This window comes from Eriocheir sinensis, chromosome 14, assembly GCF_024679095.1.
Source record: "Eriocheir sinensis breed Jianghai 21 chromosome 14, ASM2467909v1, whole genome shotgun sequence".
Lineage (NCBI taxonomy): Eukaryota > Metazoa > Arthropoda > Malacostraca > Decapoda > Varunidae > Eriocheir > Eriocheir sinensis.
In genome coordinates, this window is record NC_066522.1 from 7,835,023 (window position 1) to 7,853,613 (window position 18,591).

The following is an 18,591-nucleotide window of genomic DNA, read 5'->3' on the forward strand; positions in this document are numbered from 1 at the left end:
TGAAAGTGCCACTAATAAAGGAAAAATAAGAACAAGAGGTCTGATAATCATGGTCATGATAAGACATAGGTGATACATGTGTGGATGAAATGGTTGGTAAATGTGGAATGCCTGTTTTGTCCTCAGTGAGGTTTGTTTCCTGCCAACATGTTCTTTCAGCACAAATTTATATCCTCGTAATCACCAACATAAATATAGGAAACTTTATGCCAAATGGACAAAAGGAATTAATTGATTACTTACCAAGAGACATTATGCTTTAAAATTATATGATAACTGTAAACTATGTAGGAGAAATGTGTGAAGTATCAGAGCATTAGGATGAATATAGTTAACATTACTTTTTCCTTTAGCATATTGCATCCTTCTCTGGAAGCTAACTTTTGCTTCATTAGTGAGATTCACTTTTAAACATCTATATATCATCTTAATCTACCACATTTAATGCAGAGTCAGCTTGACTGTCAAACTTGATTTAATTAAAAGAATGGAAGCCAGGAAGGAAAAGGAAAATCTCAGGAAGAAACTCATCTTCTACTACTACTGCTATTAATATTAATGAAAACGTAAGATGATCACCATCTATCCTTTTTCCTGGAGAGACGGGGTGGGCAGCCAAAATGGCAGCAACTAAAACAATATAAAACCAACACCACAACAGGGAGCAAAAAATATTGGTTTGAAATGGATTTTCCATTGCCATAGCCCCTTTGCTGTTTAAAGCCTTACACAACTGACTATAATGGGAGTAATAATGAAAATAATAATTATAATCTGACTTGTAAGCACACTTTTCAAGAGAGGTTAGTGGTGTGGATGTTTTATCTACTTTCCTGGCTAGCCACACCTCTAGCCATACCTGCCCACTCGATGAATGGTTTCTGAAATATTAATTTTTCATTAAGATTCCACACAAGCTCCATTAGCTTAACCTTTCTAAACTGCTTAGCAGGATAACTGACCACAGACTCTACTTTATCAGGAAGGATGTAATGAAAGATTGTTTAGCTAATTGGAATGCTTCCCTAAAATTATATATTGAAATATAATTTTTTTACATAACAGAAACATTCATAACAACAATACTGCAGCACAGATCCAATGTTAACAGTCTCCGGATCAATCATACTCTGAAAATAAGGAGGCTCACACTCAACCACTTACTACTGTATATGTGCAAAGGTCTTAAGATAAAAAATAAAACCTGTAAAGGAGTCTTCTTAATACACACACACATACACCTATGCACACACACACACACACACACACACACGGAGGAGGCACTGGCTGTCTCAGGTGCGCACTTGGAAGCGGCCAGCCTTGGTGACATACTTGACACCTTTAAATGGCTTGTATTTCTCACCATATATGTCCAGGCGGTTGACTTTGAGGCCTGAGAGAGCCAACTGAGTAACAGTGAACTGGACCTGCCAAGAGAGAAACATATAAGTAATCAGGCAGTTGTTAAAGGTTGTTTAAACCTTTAAAGGTAATACAGCTGTCCCTTACTTTACAATCAGGTTACATTTCTCAAAAATTGATTTTAAAGTGATCACTTATATTGACAGCATTATAAAATGGTTTTACGAGGGTGTGTTCCTGGTCAGTGGTAAATAAAAAAATAATCATAAAATAGCCCTTCAACAAACTTGCAGTGTATTTGCAATAATCTGTAAATCAAACACAAACAATTTGCATCGAGCAAAACAGTAAAAATGTATTCAACTGCAGACATATTTAGTATATCTTGAGTAGGGAACACTCCCCTGTGCGATGTAGTGATCCCATGCTTGCACCACCACTGTGCGGTGCAGTGATCATGCAATTGTACCACTCCTGTGCAACAAGTGATCACTAGATTGCACCACCTATCATAAGCACACCAAATAACAGATTGTAGGGAAATTATTTTCGATTTTTAGTGGGGAAAGTTCAAAATCTTCTAAGTGATCCATCATATAGTGATGGTTACTAATATATTCAACACACAAGTGCAGAAAGTTCATGGTACAATTATAATATATAGATAATAAATTATTAATATAACATATTCATTCATGTTCATTGATGATCTTCTTTCCAAAACAAACTGTCTTATCCATTCTTACACCGATGACTCCACTCTGCATTACTCAACTTCTTTTAATAGAAGACCCACTCCACAGGAACTTAACAATTCAAGGCTGGAGGCAACAGAACGCTTAGCCTCAGACCTTACTATTATTTCCGATAGGGGCAAGAGGAACCTGGTGTCCTTCAACGCCTCAAAAACACAGTTTCTCCACCTATCCACTCGACACAATCTTCCAAACAACTATCCCCTATTCTTTGACAACAAACAGCTATCACCTTCTTCAACACTAAACATTCTCGGTCTATCCCTAACTCAAAATCTCAACTGGAAACTTCATATCTCATCTCTTACTAAATCAGCTTCCTCTAGGCTGGGCGTTCTGTACCGTCTCCGCCAGTTCTTCTCCCCCGCACAGTTGCTATCCATTTACAGGAGCCTTGTCTGCCTTTGTATGGAGTATGCTTCTCATGTGTGGGGGGGGGTCCACTCACACAGCTCTCCTTGACAGAGTGGAGTCAAAGGCTCTTCGTCTTATCAGCTCTCCTCCTCATACTGATAGTCTTCTACCTCTCAAATTCCGCCACCATGTTGCCTCTCTTTCTATCTTCTATCGATATTTTCATGCTGACTGCTCTTCTGAACTTGCTAACTGCATGCCTCACCCCCTCCCTCGGCCCCGCTGCACACGACTTTCTACTCATGCTCATCCCTATACTGTCCAAACCCCTTATGCAAGAGTCAACCAGCATCTTCACTCTTTCATCCCTCATGCTGGTAAACTCTGGAACAATCTTCCTTCATCTGTATTTCCTTCTGCCTATGACTTGAACTCTTTCAAGAGGAGGGTATCAGGACACCTCTCCTCCCGAAATTGACCTTTCTTTTTGGACACTCCTTTGATCTCTATTCAGGAGCAGTGAGTAGTGTTTTTTTTTTTCTTTGTGCCCTTGAGCTGTCTCCTTAGCTGTCAAAAAAAATCTATATATATATATATATATATATATATATATATATATATATATATATATATATATATATCTAGATATATATATATATATATATATATATATATATATATATATATATATATGATTGAATAGGGAAGATTTTAAAATAATTATTGCCATAAATTTTGGAGGCCACCTAAATACTTTCATCAATGTTGTATGAGACTTAAAATAAAATAAAAGCAATAAAGAAAAAGTTAAGTGAAAAATTATTCAAAACAGCTAGGACAATAACTGGAAATTTTGCTTTTAACATAATTTGGGGTAAGATATTGATGCCAAGATCTAGAGTGTTCCTGCTATGGATGGAAAGGATGTTATTTCTTCACACACACACACACACACACACAGACACATGCTTCTTACATTTATTGTTGGATTGCTTTCTGGGGGAGGAGATCCACTTTGTACACTGATCTGAAAGGGAAAACAGAAACACATGATACCAACCCTAAAAAAAATCGAATCAATATAGTTATTTGCACATAGTGGAACTGCGAACAGAGAGACATTGAGAGTGTTGTGTGACTAACATTGCCTCGAATGTTGGGCAGCTTTGCAGGGTCGATGCGCCCAACGTTCCAGTGTAGCAACTTGGATACTGGGTCGAAGGTGTACTTCCCTTGGGTCACACTCAAGTTACAGTTCAGAACACACTTGGGCATGGGAACCTCCAGCACAACACCCTCCACCTGTAACACATTATATATCTTGCTTTAAGTCTTCAGTCGCAGAAAATTATGTATATCTTCACTTAAAAGTCACTGAATTAATGTTTTTCTTGTTGAATCCAAAAATGTTATACACCTTGATTCTTACAATCCTCCATGTCTCCATGCTGACACTATCTAATTATGGCTAAGGTCAGGATTAAAGGCTATGCTAAAGACTTACCACTCTGCCCATCGTCTGCTTGGGACCCACAGTGATGTCCAGCCTGCCACCGCCCACATCTCTAAAGGATATGTTGTGGCGGATGTAAACAGGGATGGCCACCACTGACTGAGGCCCAATGTGGTAGGAAAGAAGGCGAGAGTTTCCATCAGGAGGAATGAATGACAACACCCTCTCGGACTGTATGGGAAAGTGGAGAAGAAATATTTGCAGTCAGTGATGGTAGCTATGGAAATACATCAAGGATTCTACTATTTTTCATGTTTCTATTCATCTAAACTTGCAGACATATATATCTCCCCTTCTGTAACACTGCTTCATATGACTTTTCCTATTCAACTTTGTTTTCATCATTCTATTTTTTTTTTTTTTACAGCAAAGAAAAACTGAAAAAGAGAAAACAGAAATATATAAAAAAATGCCCCCTATAACACACCTCCCACAAACAGAATAAGAGGAGATTAAAAAAAAAAAAGTATTCAGTAGTTGGAAGAGTTGACTAATACCTTCTGTTCTTTATATCTTACACACTGGTAGTCAAAATATAAGACAGTGTCCACTACATTAAGACATTTGGAGATAGATCAACTTATGCATGAACTGAAGCAGCATATTTGCAAGCTTTTCCTTTTTTCATTTAGTGTGTTTCTTTACGTCACCAGAAAAATGTTATGCACGTATGTTAACCAAAGAACCAACTTGATTAGTAATTGAAGGTTGATTGTTTTTGATGTCAACACAATTTCACTATGAAATACTGCTTGTTAGCAACTTGGAGAAGCAACAAAGTAAACCACAATAAAACTCAACCTCAATCAATGATGAGCCATGTAGAACAGAAAATATTCAATGCCAATCAAAGGCAGAATGGAAAGGTAATTAAAACAGGAAATTGGACTAAAGTCTGGGTGAAGAAACATGAACAGGTAACACGAACTAATTGCAGCAGATAAAATACAAGTGTAAATAAAGAAAGAAGAAATCAGAACAGGTAAAAAGGCAAAAGAAACTACTAGTGTGCAAAAATAAGACTACAAAGAAGAGGAGGAAGAAAAAGAAGAACAACAACAATTAAAACATGTAAAAGGATACAACAATAAGAAAAATAGTATCCCAGTTGCCTCACCTCCCAGCGCTTGAGTCTGACGCAGGGGTGGAAAGAGACGTCATCAAACAACTGAGGGTTGATGAAGGTGAGGGTGAGGTCTGGCATCCCAGATAGCTTCACACAACAATCAATCTGGAGAAAGAAAAGAAATTGGGAAAATCATGGGATTTGTTATGTATATGATTCAACTTATGATATAGCACCTGGTTGGTGATATATATTGGCAGACATTTGTGTTATTCTTGTGTACTGTGATATGGATTCTTTTTGGTCTTCTGTAATACTCTTGAATTATCTTGCAATCTAGAGGCATTCTTACTTGCACAGCCATCTGCTTATCTGCCTTCAATATATAACTAGATATGCAGACTTGGTATATGAGCATTTGCAGTTGTGTGACAACTATTTCTGCCAAAACTTCAGTGCTTCTGCCCTGATTCTACAGGACTTCATGTCACAGTTTTCCTAAACTTTTATGACAATATTATAACAGACATGCTGATGTGTGTTTTCCATATTCAGTAAATCCTTGGTAAGTTGACATCTCAGGGCTTGGGGGTCATTTGACAACTTTTTCATGACTTATCCATGATTTGACTAACAAAATTTGAGATGCACAACTAAAAAAAGAATGACATCAAAATTATTCTCAAATTTTTCAGAGAACCCCAAGACAAAACAGTAAAATGACTTGTCAAAGGAATTCTGAAAGTATGTACAATTAATAATTTCTTTTAACAACTTTCCAGTTTCTTATAATTACAGCTAAATAGTGTTTGACTTATCCAAATCCTGAGATATCAAAGTCCAACTTATCTAAGGCTTACCACATTACCGCATTACTATAATTAGTATCATCAAACTTAAGTAAATACATCTGTGAAATAAAACAAGAAAAGTGTCAACATTTAACCTTGAACTTTTGATAACAGATTTTACAATTTCTAAGTAAGCTTTGCCATAAACAGCTTCATCCTCTAGTTGGATGAAATATATCTCAAGAGTAACCCCCAAAAATATTCCTTACATAACCCTGAATCTCTGCAGCTACAGTGCCACCAGCCTTGTCGATTATGGCATCCACCTCTTCAGTGACATCAAAGTATGCCTCATTGTTGGTGTATTTGACCCCTGACCGTCGCCACGGCACATTGCTCAGCTGGCCTGTGGGCAGGGTGGCACTCACACTGCAAGCAAAGTAGGATGAAAGTTAGACACATTAATTCAAATAAAATGACAATGTCTACTCATCATCTTGTAACAGCCCTAAAATAATATGAAAATTTAAGGCCCAAGTGTCTTTACTATTTGATGTAATGACTTACAGTAACACCTAAAGTATTGGTTTCACAGACATTGCTACTTATTATTTGTGCATGTAGAGACTGGACAACCAGCAACCCTCCACACTCAGTTCCTTCCCTTTTGCTGCCATGTGCACCTGTTGCATGCATTTCTCTGTGTGGGTACTGCCTAGTATATCTGTGAACATGTTTTCACACTGTAATGGCTTCCTACACGTACAGTGGTATGGAAGGGACCCTAGTGGTAAAGGTGGAGCCCTTGTGGTGAAGAAGAGTACCCAGGACCTTCAAATAAGGCTGTGAAGGCTAAAGGCAAGCACAACTATTATATAGAAGTTAATCGTTTAGCTATACCAATGAACTGAAAACTGTAATTATTGAATAAATGGGCCATGGAGCAAGGAACAGTGATATAGATCAAATGTTAAATCTCCCTGAATCCACATATAATGTGTGTTTATTGTTTTGATTTTAAGTGAGTAAGTTATCAGATGATCCACTTTTGAGGAATCAGGTATGCACACTTTTGCAGTACTGATTAAGCACAAAATTTGGCGCACCACAATACAAATAAGTAATATATATGTGTGTGTGTATACAATATATAGATAGCTAGATAAAAAATATAGCTAGATGGATACAGATAGATTAATTTTAACTATGTACATATAACTTAAACCAAAAAAAGTTTTGTACACCATTAGAAAATTGTAAAAGCAATTATGAAAGTTTCACAATTGACTGAAGCAGTATATAAACTTTCTAACATGAAATGTTATAGCACAAGCAGTGCAAATGAGAGGTACAACAATTTCCACAGCTTGATATTGGCTATTAATGCAAAAAAGTAATAATGATAATTACAACATAGAGGTTACTATGTCAATAAATACTGGGACCAAACATTCAGATAAAGAGCAGACTGGTTTTTAAGAGATTGTGCCACACTTCGGAACCTAAGTCTCTTTAGGTCTGGTAGGTAATTTTCATGTAACTATCAATTTTTTTTCTTCAAAAATGGTCTAAATTTTGGCCGAGAGGGGTGAAGGGTATGAACACAGAGCAGGGAGAGAGCTGACATGAAATTTTAACATGTTGCCACCCAAGGTCATGATCTTTCATTATGAGAGACAGCACAGCCAAGTGGCATAGGCACAGAAAAGAAATAATAAAAAACACCATGCATGGGCCTGTGTAATCTTAGTGATCAACATCACAGACTTCTTGTGTTTGACTGATAAGCAATATTTGATATCAGTAACAGCGTCATTATGGCTTTTACTGGTATTGGTGTTGATCCTTGCCTATCATTGATACTAATAAATGTATGGAACATAAATATGGTCAGTGCTCAGACCACTTTGGCTTTACTACCTTCAAATGAATACACAATATGACATGAATTTTCTTCTTAGCAACTTCCACAAGGTTTTATTGCCACTTTAGGTGACATATTAGGTGTCCTAGAATCACTGTACAAATTAATAAAGTTGTAAAATTGACCTGAAAAGAAAAACAATCAAGCTCATGTCAATGCGTTGGTTATGAGGCTGTCTGGTTTAGTACCAAAACAACAGCAACACAGATTGACTCCTTTGCATTATGAAATAAATTTGCATGGGATTATTGTACTTTCTGATAGTTTATTACTTTCTGCAATCCAGTGTGCCTTTCCCATGCTATTTTCTTAATGTTTAATCTAATTATATTTTCTTAATTAAATAATATTTTAAAAAGGTTTAATTTTTTTTCAAATTTTTCAAGTAGCTGAACTCTTGGGTTTTGAGATTTTAAACTCTTACCTTTAAGAATTCAGACTACTAGGACTTTCAGACTAGTGGACTTTGGATGAATGGCCTTTAAGTGTTTGAACAAAACTCACTACAGCAAGCCATGTAGTCCTAAGACATGTTTCAGGAGATGACAGAGCAAACTGTCTCTCAGATAGGTAACAAGGTATGTATGAGGTTTCAATATTAGTGTGCAAAATCTATAATACAAGTTTTGTCATACAGCAACATTGTAATATCTTTCTACGTGCATGCCAACTGTCACTGCTTACTAAAGCCTCAGTAGTTACTTTCCTGTAACGATGTAAGCATACACCACTCTAAGTTATAGGGGTTCTGGCCAGCTGGTGAACTGTGATATGTAAGGGCTCCAGTACTATACTGTAGTTTGTAATATCTGAGAAAGGTAGGTTTGCATATCAACACTATGAGCTTACCTGTACTCTCTGTTAAATTGAAAAATATTTATATAATTTTCAATCTTTTCATAAAAGGAACAAAAGCACAGACATATTGATTAATAATAAACATACGTACACACACAAATATTTATATAAAATATATCCAGTAATCATTAGTATGTAAATTTCCAACCTAATGGCTGATAAAACTAAATAAGCCATTAATCATTATCATAATCACACACACACACACACACACACACACACACACATTCTGGAAAATTTTGTACTAAATAAAAATAAAATCCTAAGCTAAATGTTATACATTTTCATTGACATAGCAAAGACCAAATTACTCTTTCATAAAAACTTTCTACATATCTGGATCACTATTCATTTTGGAGCAATGACAAAGAGCTTGGCAAGTATAGTAATTCATAAATACATTATTGCCATTTTTGACAACTGAACATTGATTTCTGCAAAACAATGTCAACAAGCCATATGAATGTATGAGGAGCTAAATAATGATATAACCAAATTCATAAAAAGGGACCTCACACCAATATTCTTTTAAACAAGTTTCAGTATTGCACTGCAAATGCTTTCAGTGTAATGCTTCCCATATTCATAATTGGACTCCTATTTTTTATTATAATAATGACAGGATCCGAAAGATGAATAGTGGCAGCTAAATGTCAGTCTTTTTCTGTATCTTTTTTTGGCCTCAAGACACATCCTTTGGCGAAAACAAAAAGCAACAGACACAGGCAAGAAAATAGACTAAGTGGACTCACTTTGACTTGCCCGTAACAGTGTTGGCGATGGTGCGCAGGATGTTGGGCGGCTTGATGAGCTCCTTCAGAATGTTACTCTCAGTGGCCAGTGGGAAGCCATTGTCCAGCATCTCATCCAGCAGCTGAGTATTGTGCAGGACAAAACACACCAGTCAGAAACAATGAATTAAACATGACAGATAATGCACACAGTTCCACACACACCACGTACACTTAACCCTTTCCTTGCGCGCGGTGCGGACGCGACTATCCCCTCAGGCGCAGTCGGGCAGCCCAATGGGGGGTCTCTTTTAACCTCTGTATCTCAAAAACTATTCATCACAGCTAAAAAACAAAAACACCACTAGAAAGAGGAGGTCCAGATCTATAGGAGTCGGTTATGTATGCCTCTCTTGCGAACGTACATGCACGTTCAGGGAGTGTTGAATGTTAACACTTACGTTGGTGCGTGCGGGATGATCAGCCATATTGAGGGAACTGCGGACATCTCTCCTTCAGACTCTGACAAGGGAGTATTGCCAACTGCAATATTTACTATTTGGTCAAAGAATCAGTCAGGTGATAGGTGAAGCAATGAAAAAATGCCGCTATATTGGGCAAGAACATCCACCAGTTACTCGTCCGTAGATTTGCCGCGCTGGGCTGATACGATTTTCCACCAAATTTAGTGAAGAACCCACTCAATTGGCAATCCTGTGTTGTGAGAATTAGTGTTGGAACACTCTCATACGTGGGAGATTTGAGTGTGGGTGGAGCTCGCAGCAAGCGTTTAGCAACACCAGCAAATACGCCTAACGCTCGCTGCGAGCGTTTAGCAATGAAAGGGTTAAGGAAGGAAGTGGCTAGATATTCGGCAGAAACTTTGCTAAAGTCAATATACATTCAAAAGAATATTTTCTAGTTACAGCAGCTGTCCTGAAGCATGAAACACACACTTCACTTTTTTAATTTGCAACAAAGAATTTTTATTAAAACTGTTAAACATATGACTGAAGTAAGTGAATGGAAAAATAAATAACATTGGGGAAGGGATCAGAGACATCAGACAACAGAGGCAATCAGAATATATCAAATGACTGGTTACCTAGAAAACACAAATAAAGGTAGCAACCCTGATGCCCCACAATATGAACTGCAAAAATAAATATTTAAATACCTTACGATGTAACAAAGAGGTACAGAAACTATTTATTCACCTCGTACACCACCACATAGTGTTCTTTGATGATGGACTCGGTGCATTCCCCAAAGTAGTCTTCAAATGTGTCCACCACTCGGTGCAGAAACTCAATGACAAATAATGGCGGCACTGGGGAGGAAGGATCAGAAAATGTATTGGCTGTTATACCTTAAAAAAGAATTAGTGTTGTAACTTCTTTCCTTATTAATGCTGTTCAAATAAAGTAATTCTAAAGAGCAAGGAATCCTGATATGTTTACAGAAAACTTTTGGTGGTGCAGCAGAGACAAAATCTGACAACTTAAGCATCCAAACTAGACAAGTTATTACATACATTAAATCTGTAAAATCATTCTAACATTTACATAATATTTAATAAATCATTGCTTCATAACGTTTTGCAGGCCTTGGTTCACATTTACCAATGTTAATATAAAGGAGGGGGTCAGAAAATAAATTGAATGCCAACACACACACACACACACAATATATATATATATATATATATATATATATATATATATATATATATATATATATATATATATATATATATATATATATATATATATATATATATATATATATATATATATATATATATATATATATATATATATATATATATAAACTGAGCAAGAATGACAACTATATAATGTTACTGATGCACCCCATGTGCTCCATATATAATGCTCAGAGAAAGCCATGGCACTTGCAGACCACAAATGGGGGACCAGTCTCAACTTATCAAATTCTTTAGTCAGAATTTTTGTTAGGAAAAGTTTAAAATAAAATGAAATTCAAAATAATGCAAGTTATCAGAAATGTGTAAGAATAACAATGCTGTCAATGAATTATTCAACAATTTTTTTTTGAAATTCATGAAAGTGAGAGAAGGGAAAAACTTAGGAGAGTTGGTCCAGGATAACTGGTCACCTGAAAACATATTAAGAGGATTCTTAGGGAGGTTTATAAGCTGTTGACACACATAAAGAGTGGTATTTCACTAAATGTAAATAAGATTGAGGGGATACAAAGAGCAGCAACAAAAGTGTTCCCCAGCCTGACAGATTTAATGAGCACACAAGAAAAGACAAGAAAAGGCAGGACTGCTATCACTGAAGAAGAGATGCCACATGATTACCATATGCAAGGTAATGAAGAGCAAACAAAATTTATAGAGATCTATTTGCATGGGATGGGTCTGCAATGAGGGAACATGAAATAAATTTGAAAAAGACAAGATCCTTGAAAGATATCAAGAAATACAGTTTTCACAATAGATGTTTTGAACAGTGAAACAGCATGGATAAAGAGGTTGTCCAATCCAAAATTCTAAATGAGCTTTACCCACTTTTTTTTTTTTATAGCAGAGGCTTACTTGTATGCATCTAGGGTAATGTTAATCAGAATATCAATCAGTAAAGTATTAGCATGCTGACTGATTCACTTCAGATTTTTCCAATCATTCTATGTCACTTCTGCTCTACACATCCTAACCTCACCCCTGCTTATCCCTATGTTGTTCAAGGCGAGAGAGAACCATAGGAACCAAAAATCTTAAAATCCAATAAAGAAAATTACATGTTTCTGCATAACATAAAAAACATATGTATGTTGTTGGGGAGGAAGGAACAAGCAAGCACTGAAATCACAACACTCTAATAAGGTATAATAAGTGCAAGCAAGGAACACCTCAGTAATCACAATAGCAATATGGGTGACTAAAAAAGCAGTGGTGAAAAATCCATCTTGTTTGCAACACCTCTGGAAAAAAATGGCAGCAGCACATAAGAGCATGTGGATTGAAGTATATGGTTACAAATTCTTGTGAGTGAAAAGGCATGGCACTAACCTTCAGTCATGCAGACAGCCACAAAGAAGAGGTTGCTGCGCAGGATGCTGAGGAGGTAGTGGTGGGGTGTGGTGATGACTGGGGGGATGTCCTCACTGTTGGAGGCCTTCCTCTGGGCATCAAAGAAGTAGTCACAGATGGAGCGAGGGATAACACTCTTCCAGTGCTTCTCCATGAACACATCTCTGAGGAAAACATTGGAAAATAGGACGTTTTGGATTACCAGGTATATGAAAAAAAGAAAAAGAAAACATCAGTTGTACTAAAGTCTGACTGACAACACGACTAAATATCTGATTGCATTGTAGTTTTTCAACAAAATATTAGTTGCAATTGTGTGCTTCCCAGCACAGGGAGTGACAGTACAGTAACAATGATTACATGAACACAAAAAGTAATCAAAGTGAATAGTCACTCAATAAGATAACATTCAAATATTTGCATGAAGAACATTTATACATACAAACTATAAATGTGACCTAAGAAAGAATAAATGAATGATTTGCTTTAAAGAAAAGGTGAATAGAGGTACCATTACAAGTAAAAATACAATTCCTATTATTTATAATAACTTTGAGGAAAGAGCAAACAGCATAAGCCAAGTACAAAAGTGATATGTAATAATAATTTTCTTATGTTTACTTGTCAACAAGTTGTATAGTATGCCTAAGTGAAATAATTGCAGTAACATGTGAATAACAGAGCAAGTCAAATACTGCATGTATGGCTGCTAGCACAGGCAGGGCATAGCCACACTGTGCTGACTGTTTCAATAAATGGCATTTAAAACACACACACACACACACACACACACAATTAAAAGGGCAACTTTGCTAGATAACTTTAAAAAAAACATTTTAGAAACTGTAATAAACAACAAAAATATACAGAATATTGAGCTTAAGATGTTTAAGGTGGCTGCACTATAATAAAGAGAAACAAATGTCCTCAGCATCCTTTTAAATTTCAGGAGGGTTCAGGAATAACTTTTCTTTCTGAACTTCTCTCTCTCTCTCTCTCTCTCTCTCTCTCTCTCTCTCTTTTAGTTTGGAGGGCTTCAATGACATAGTGTGTGATTTCTGATAAAAATTACTCTCAAGTAGATCTCGCTTGTCAACTAGTAGCAAAGTCAAGAATAACACCTGTGCTTTGAGTACAGGTCTCTTGTTGGATGCTGTGAGGGGTCAGGCACACAGTGAATGCTGTTCATCTCATGACTGTCCAGGTAACTCAGTTGTAAGGTGCATTATCATCATATAAAATCATATATGTTGTAGATTTAAAGTTAGGGAGTCATAAAATACCGAACAAAAATATTGCATGTAGATTGAGCAGAAAAGTAATTCTTTTCCTGTATCCACCTGCATTGGGTGGATACAGGAAAAAATCAGAGTTATGGAACTAAAGTTTATATAATCCTTGTCATAATGGCTTCCCATGACAAGTTTCACATAGCAAACAATTTCCCAGGCACAAAACCAGTAACTGAAGTGGAAGTCACAAGTATATACAAGAGTGTTGCCTGACCTATTTATAATTCCTATAAATGTAGTCAAATTTAACGGAGCAGTTGATAGATTGATAACTCTCGCCATGAGATAAAAGGTGGCAGATCAGGCCACTACCAAATCAATGTTTTGCCATATTACGTACTCTTGAAGTAAGAGAACCTTGCCTTAATTTATTGGATGGTAAGTAACCTAATGTGGTCAAGACTGGTTATATTAATGCACCCATATTTCACTCCCTACTTTCTGTTGTCATGTGTCTTTTACTAACCTCAAAATCTCTTGAAAAACTGTAGAAAAGTGAAAAAAATCAAAACAAGTGTGAAAATAATGATGAAAGGTGTGTGCAAATGCAAACGGCTGTGGGCACCGGAGTACCCCAACATGATGAGATGTGGAAACACAGGGATCGAGGTGGGTAGGGATCCCCACCCCCTGTTAGGAGGTTACATATAAATATTGACCTTTTATGGTGAGCCTAAGGGAGGTCAAAAAGGGTGGAGCATCCCTGTAGGTAAAAAAAAAAAAAAATTAAGAAAGACCTAAGACAAATCTTTACCCCTTACCTCTCGTCACTAAAATAGTATTCTGTCACCCTTAAATATTTCTTTAAATGTCACAAATACTCAATTTGAGATGGAAATGGATATCAGGGACGATTAATTCATTGAAATGTATGAAAGTGTCAACCACCCGACTGAGGTGCTGGAACCATCCGTCTGGAATCCCTTCCCTATTCCCAGTGACTCATCATTAAATATACATTCAGTCAAAGGACGGCTTATTCATTCAGACCTTAAGAAATGCTGGAAGATATTTCACAACCAATCAGTTATCAAACCCTCCGATCTGTTCCATTTGCCATTACAGTCAGCTACTAGAGGTCACAGATTCAAGATGTCTCATTAGTTTACTTGTACTGACTGCTGAACATGATTTTTCAACCCCCAATAACTCAAAAACTATGTGTTTGTGATGCATTTCATGTTCCCCACTGCATTCCCGACATTCCCACAGACCCTCTAGCCAGTTAGGGGTGAAAGGAGTGAGCATGGGCAAACACTAGAATAATACCCTGATTTATCAACTTAAGGGCTGACGTGCCAGACAGGTTTTTGGCCCACCAAACTTTTTATGCTATATTTCTTTGGGTATTATTCTAATGTTGTGTTATAGAGAATGGATGTGTCAACCAGGTGAGTAAATGAGGTGAGCCGCATTCTGGGTCATGACAGTACCGGTAGGAGTACTTTGGCACTGACATTACCGGTGCCCGCCCTGCCCTGCTGAGTACACAGCGGCGGGGCGACGTGACGCCCCTCCTGTGCCCCCCACTAAACATACGGCAGCGGGGACGACGTGGAGCCCCTGCTGCTGCTCTCCGTGAAGCGTGTCCTGCAGCCCTCGGTGCCGCCATGACTCACCCCGAGGAGTTGATGATGAAGAGGCTGTGAATCATGGTGTCGTGCAGGCCGTGCCGTGGGTCGTGGCGGCTCACAGCGATGACAGCCCTGCCGAGCCTCCCTCCCTGCCCTGCCGCGCCGAGGACTGTCCTGTTTGCGGGACTCTTCTTGATTGGCTTTTATTATTACATTATGTTCCGTCCTGTATTCCTGAGTCATTCATACAGTATGTGCTCTTAAAATAAACAGTAAAAAAAGAGCACATCAACACTCACTAGAGGCATAATGAAAGAAGTGTTATGTAATGGAGATGTGCCATTCTCGTGATGATGTTTACGCTGGCCGGCGCCACAGAGGCACGCAGTAGAGGCGCCGCCTCGCCCTGTTGAGGTTGACGTCGCCGCGCAGTCTGTCTGACTGCAATATAATGAGTCGACATGATTACTCTTATCCGATATTCTCAAGCTAATAGATGACATTTAGGAAAATTGGGCCTACTTTCGTTTTCACGAGACATCGCTGCAACAAATTTCGGTAAACTACACCTACAATAATGTAATGATAGCAAAATAAGTGCTTTTCTCACTTTTTTAATTCAACTTTCTAATATTCCTGAAATTTTGCTTGCTTTGAATTGTCATTCACTGTCTCTAAATCAATACACTTTTCCGATTCTGTTGGAAGGCCATATGACACGTACCACCAATACAAAATTAACCAGGTGGTAAAAACTGACAAAAACGCAAAACTTGTGCCTGGACAGACTCTCGTCATGGGCACCGTCCCTCTCTTTCAGCCATGCAGCAACCGCTGGGACCACAGAGTTACTAGTCCGTCGCTGCACAAATTGTAGCAGGCCTACATACAAACCACCTGCAGCTGCTTATCTATAATCATTTACGTGTCTGTGGTCTATAATATAAATATATATATATATATATATATATATATATATATATATATATATATATATATATATATATATATATATATATATATGGAAACACTATTTCTCTCAATATATTTTACCGGTTTGATGGGGTGGTCTGTAGGTATACCATGTTACTACCACTCAGACGATATAAGAAAAAATAACTAACATATTGTGTTTTCTGCTTGAGTTTATGCTTGAAATAAATTACTACCTCAGTGCAAACTGTACGAGACACAAATAAAGACCTTTGTGGCTTATGTGCATGGCTTCACACTTCATAAGTTCCTCGTGAGCCAACAGAACGATGGGAATGGGAGGCAAAACGCCAAGGGATAAATGCATGGCTACCCAACGACAACCGCCGGATAAGTACGGTGTGGATTACTTTTTTTTTTTGGTAAATACATTGTCTGTCCTAAGATTAGATTGGATTGATGGAGTTGATGGAAGTGTCAATATGTTTGTTACTCGTGGAGATAACATGTAATGTATCAATAACATCAAAATTATGGTGTTGAGGTAGTAGATGTTTGTATTTTCACATCCTTAGGAGTAGTGTGCATATTTTACATTGTGAATGCAGTATCTGCATGTATATCAGTACTTGTCTGTGTATAGGTACTGAGATATGACACTGGTTCTATCGGAAGCTATGTGCGCCGTTGAGTGACTTACTGTCCTGTTGGGCAGGATCATTTCAAGTTTTGTAAATTGGTTCACGAGGCAAATAAATAAAGGATGGAAATGGATGTGTAACATATCGATAATCTTCAAGGAGAGGTAGCCTGTTAAACCCCGTTCACACTGTGGCGACTCTGGGCCACGGCAACCCAGCGATTCGGGGTATATGAGGTCTTGGGTGTGAAATGTTGATGTGAAAGGGTAGTATATGGTCGGAAATAGGTCGATAAACGATCGCCGGATGCTGATTCGGCACAGTGTGAAGGGGGCTTAAAAGTCACTGGGTTGTCGTGGCCCAGATTCGGCACAGTGTGAACCAAGGAGACCTTGGTGTGAACGGGGCTTAATTAGTCTGTTCGGCAAAGTCTGGCAACAAAATTGTCATCTGGTGGAGTCTGGCAGCGCAAATGTCATCCACGTGACCCACATTCTCGAGGCTCCTTGATATCATCATGGATGGTCGTCGCCGCATCTCTCCATTCTAAGATCGTCATGTTTCTCCATGTGCCGATTTATCGACCAGTCCAAATGGGAGGATGAACAGCAGGGTGGGCTGCGCTCCGATGGACTGCCCGAGCTGAATTCTAACCCATGCCCGCCGATTCGTAGCCAGGGGTGCAAACCCCATCACCACGGAGATGGGTAAGAATCATAGTTAATTTGAACAGTATACCGATGCGTTTTCCTACAAATAAGGGTTATCAAATTAATCAACAAAACAAAGAAATTTAATTCGTCCAGTGACGGTCCAGGCACCCTTTGAGAATTTCCATTAGTAGTTGTAGCAGCAGTAGTACTCACGGTAGTAATAGTAGTATTAGCAGTAGTAATAGTAGTAGTAGTAGTAGTAGTCAGGTCATATTATTTAGATATAATAATTGTTTTCTTTTTTTGACATTTTGTTGTTTAATCGAGAAGTTTAATAACCCTCTGTACATTCATCATAAAATGTGACCTTTGAACCACATGAAGTTCGAGCTTGACATTATTCTGTACATGACACTCGAGTATAACCAGAGAATACTTTTTGTGTGGGTGACATTTACCATACCTTAATCATACTATAATGCTTGTTCTGGTTCCTTTACTATAAAGCGGAGGTAAATTATCTCATGACCTTGCATCGAAAGATAAAATCAAACAACCGTTATTCAAAGAGAGAGAGAGAGAGACGCCAGCCGATAGAGTCGGTCTGTCCGCACTCTCCCCTCCCATTCATGAGCCTGTGGTCCCTCCGCGGAGGAACGTACGCGCTTGACCCTGACGGGCTCCATATTTATAGCCCGTGTCACCACCCTTGAGGTGGCGACAAATATTATAAAGAAATAGAGAGAAAAAAACAAAAAAACAGACACGCTAGTCCTCGTCGACAGACCGACTTGCTCGGCTCGACTGACGCCAGCCGATAAAGTCGGTGTCGATGCCCTGCAACAGGCCGCCTTTGGCAAAGGCCCGTACTCCCACCTTTTAGGAGGGAGTAAATCTTTAAAAACAACAAAGAGAAAACAGAGGCACGCCAGTCCTCGTCGACGGACCGACTTGGTCGACTCGGCTGACGCCAGCCGATAGAGTTGGTCTCTCCCATTTATGAGGGAGCAATCCTTGAACAAAAAAGAGAAAGAAGAGTAACTTACCGTACGAATGACAGGCTGAAAT

The 18,591-nt window shown here is 38.1% G+C and overlaps 1 protein-coding gene across 1 annotated transcript; it reads right to left on the reverse strand.

The window, feature by feature from the left end:
• Positions 1-39: 39 nt before the first annotated feature.
• Positions 40-15,508, reverse strand: LOC126998400 (AP-3 complex subunit mu-1-like). The gene is made up of 10 exons (XM_050860034.1): positions 15,342-15,508; positions 12,410-12,594; positions 10,572-10,684; positions 9,376-9,497; positions 6,111-6,270; positions 5,102-5,215; positions 3,976-4,155; positions 3,615-3,773; positions 3,448-3,498; positions 40-1,427 (listed from the first exon to the last, which is right to left on the reverse strand). Exons 1-10 carry the CDS (start codon positions 15,374-15,376, stop codon positions 1,293-1,295), a joined length of 1,254 nt encoding a protein of 417 aa, XP_050715991.1. The 5' UTR covers positions 15,377-15,508; the 3' UTR covers positions 40-1,292.
• Positions 15,509-18,591: the final 3,083 nt, after the last annotated feature.

Coding starts and splice junctions, on each gene's coding strand:
- LOC126998400 (XM_050860034.1), bottom strand. CDS start 15,376: ATGATTCACAGCCTCTTCATCATCAACTCCTCGGG. Junction 10,685..12,409: donor GGCTGTCTGCATGACTGAAG/GTTAGTGCCATG, acceptor CTTCCTCCCCAG/TGCCGCCATTATTTGTCATT. Junction 5,216..6,110: donor CTGCAGAGATTCAGGGTTAT/GTAAGGAATATT, acceptor TTCTTTCTCCAG/ATTGATTGTTGTGTGAAGCT.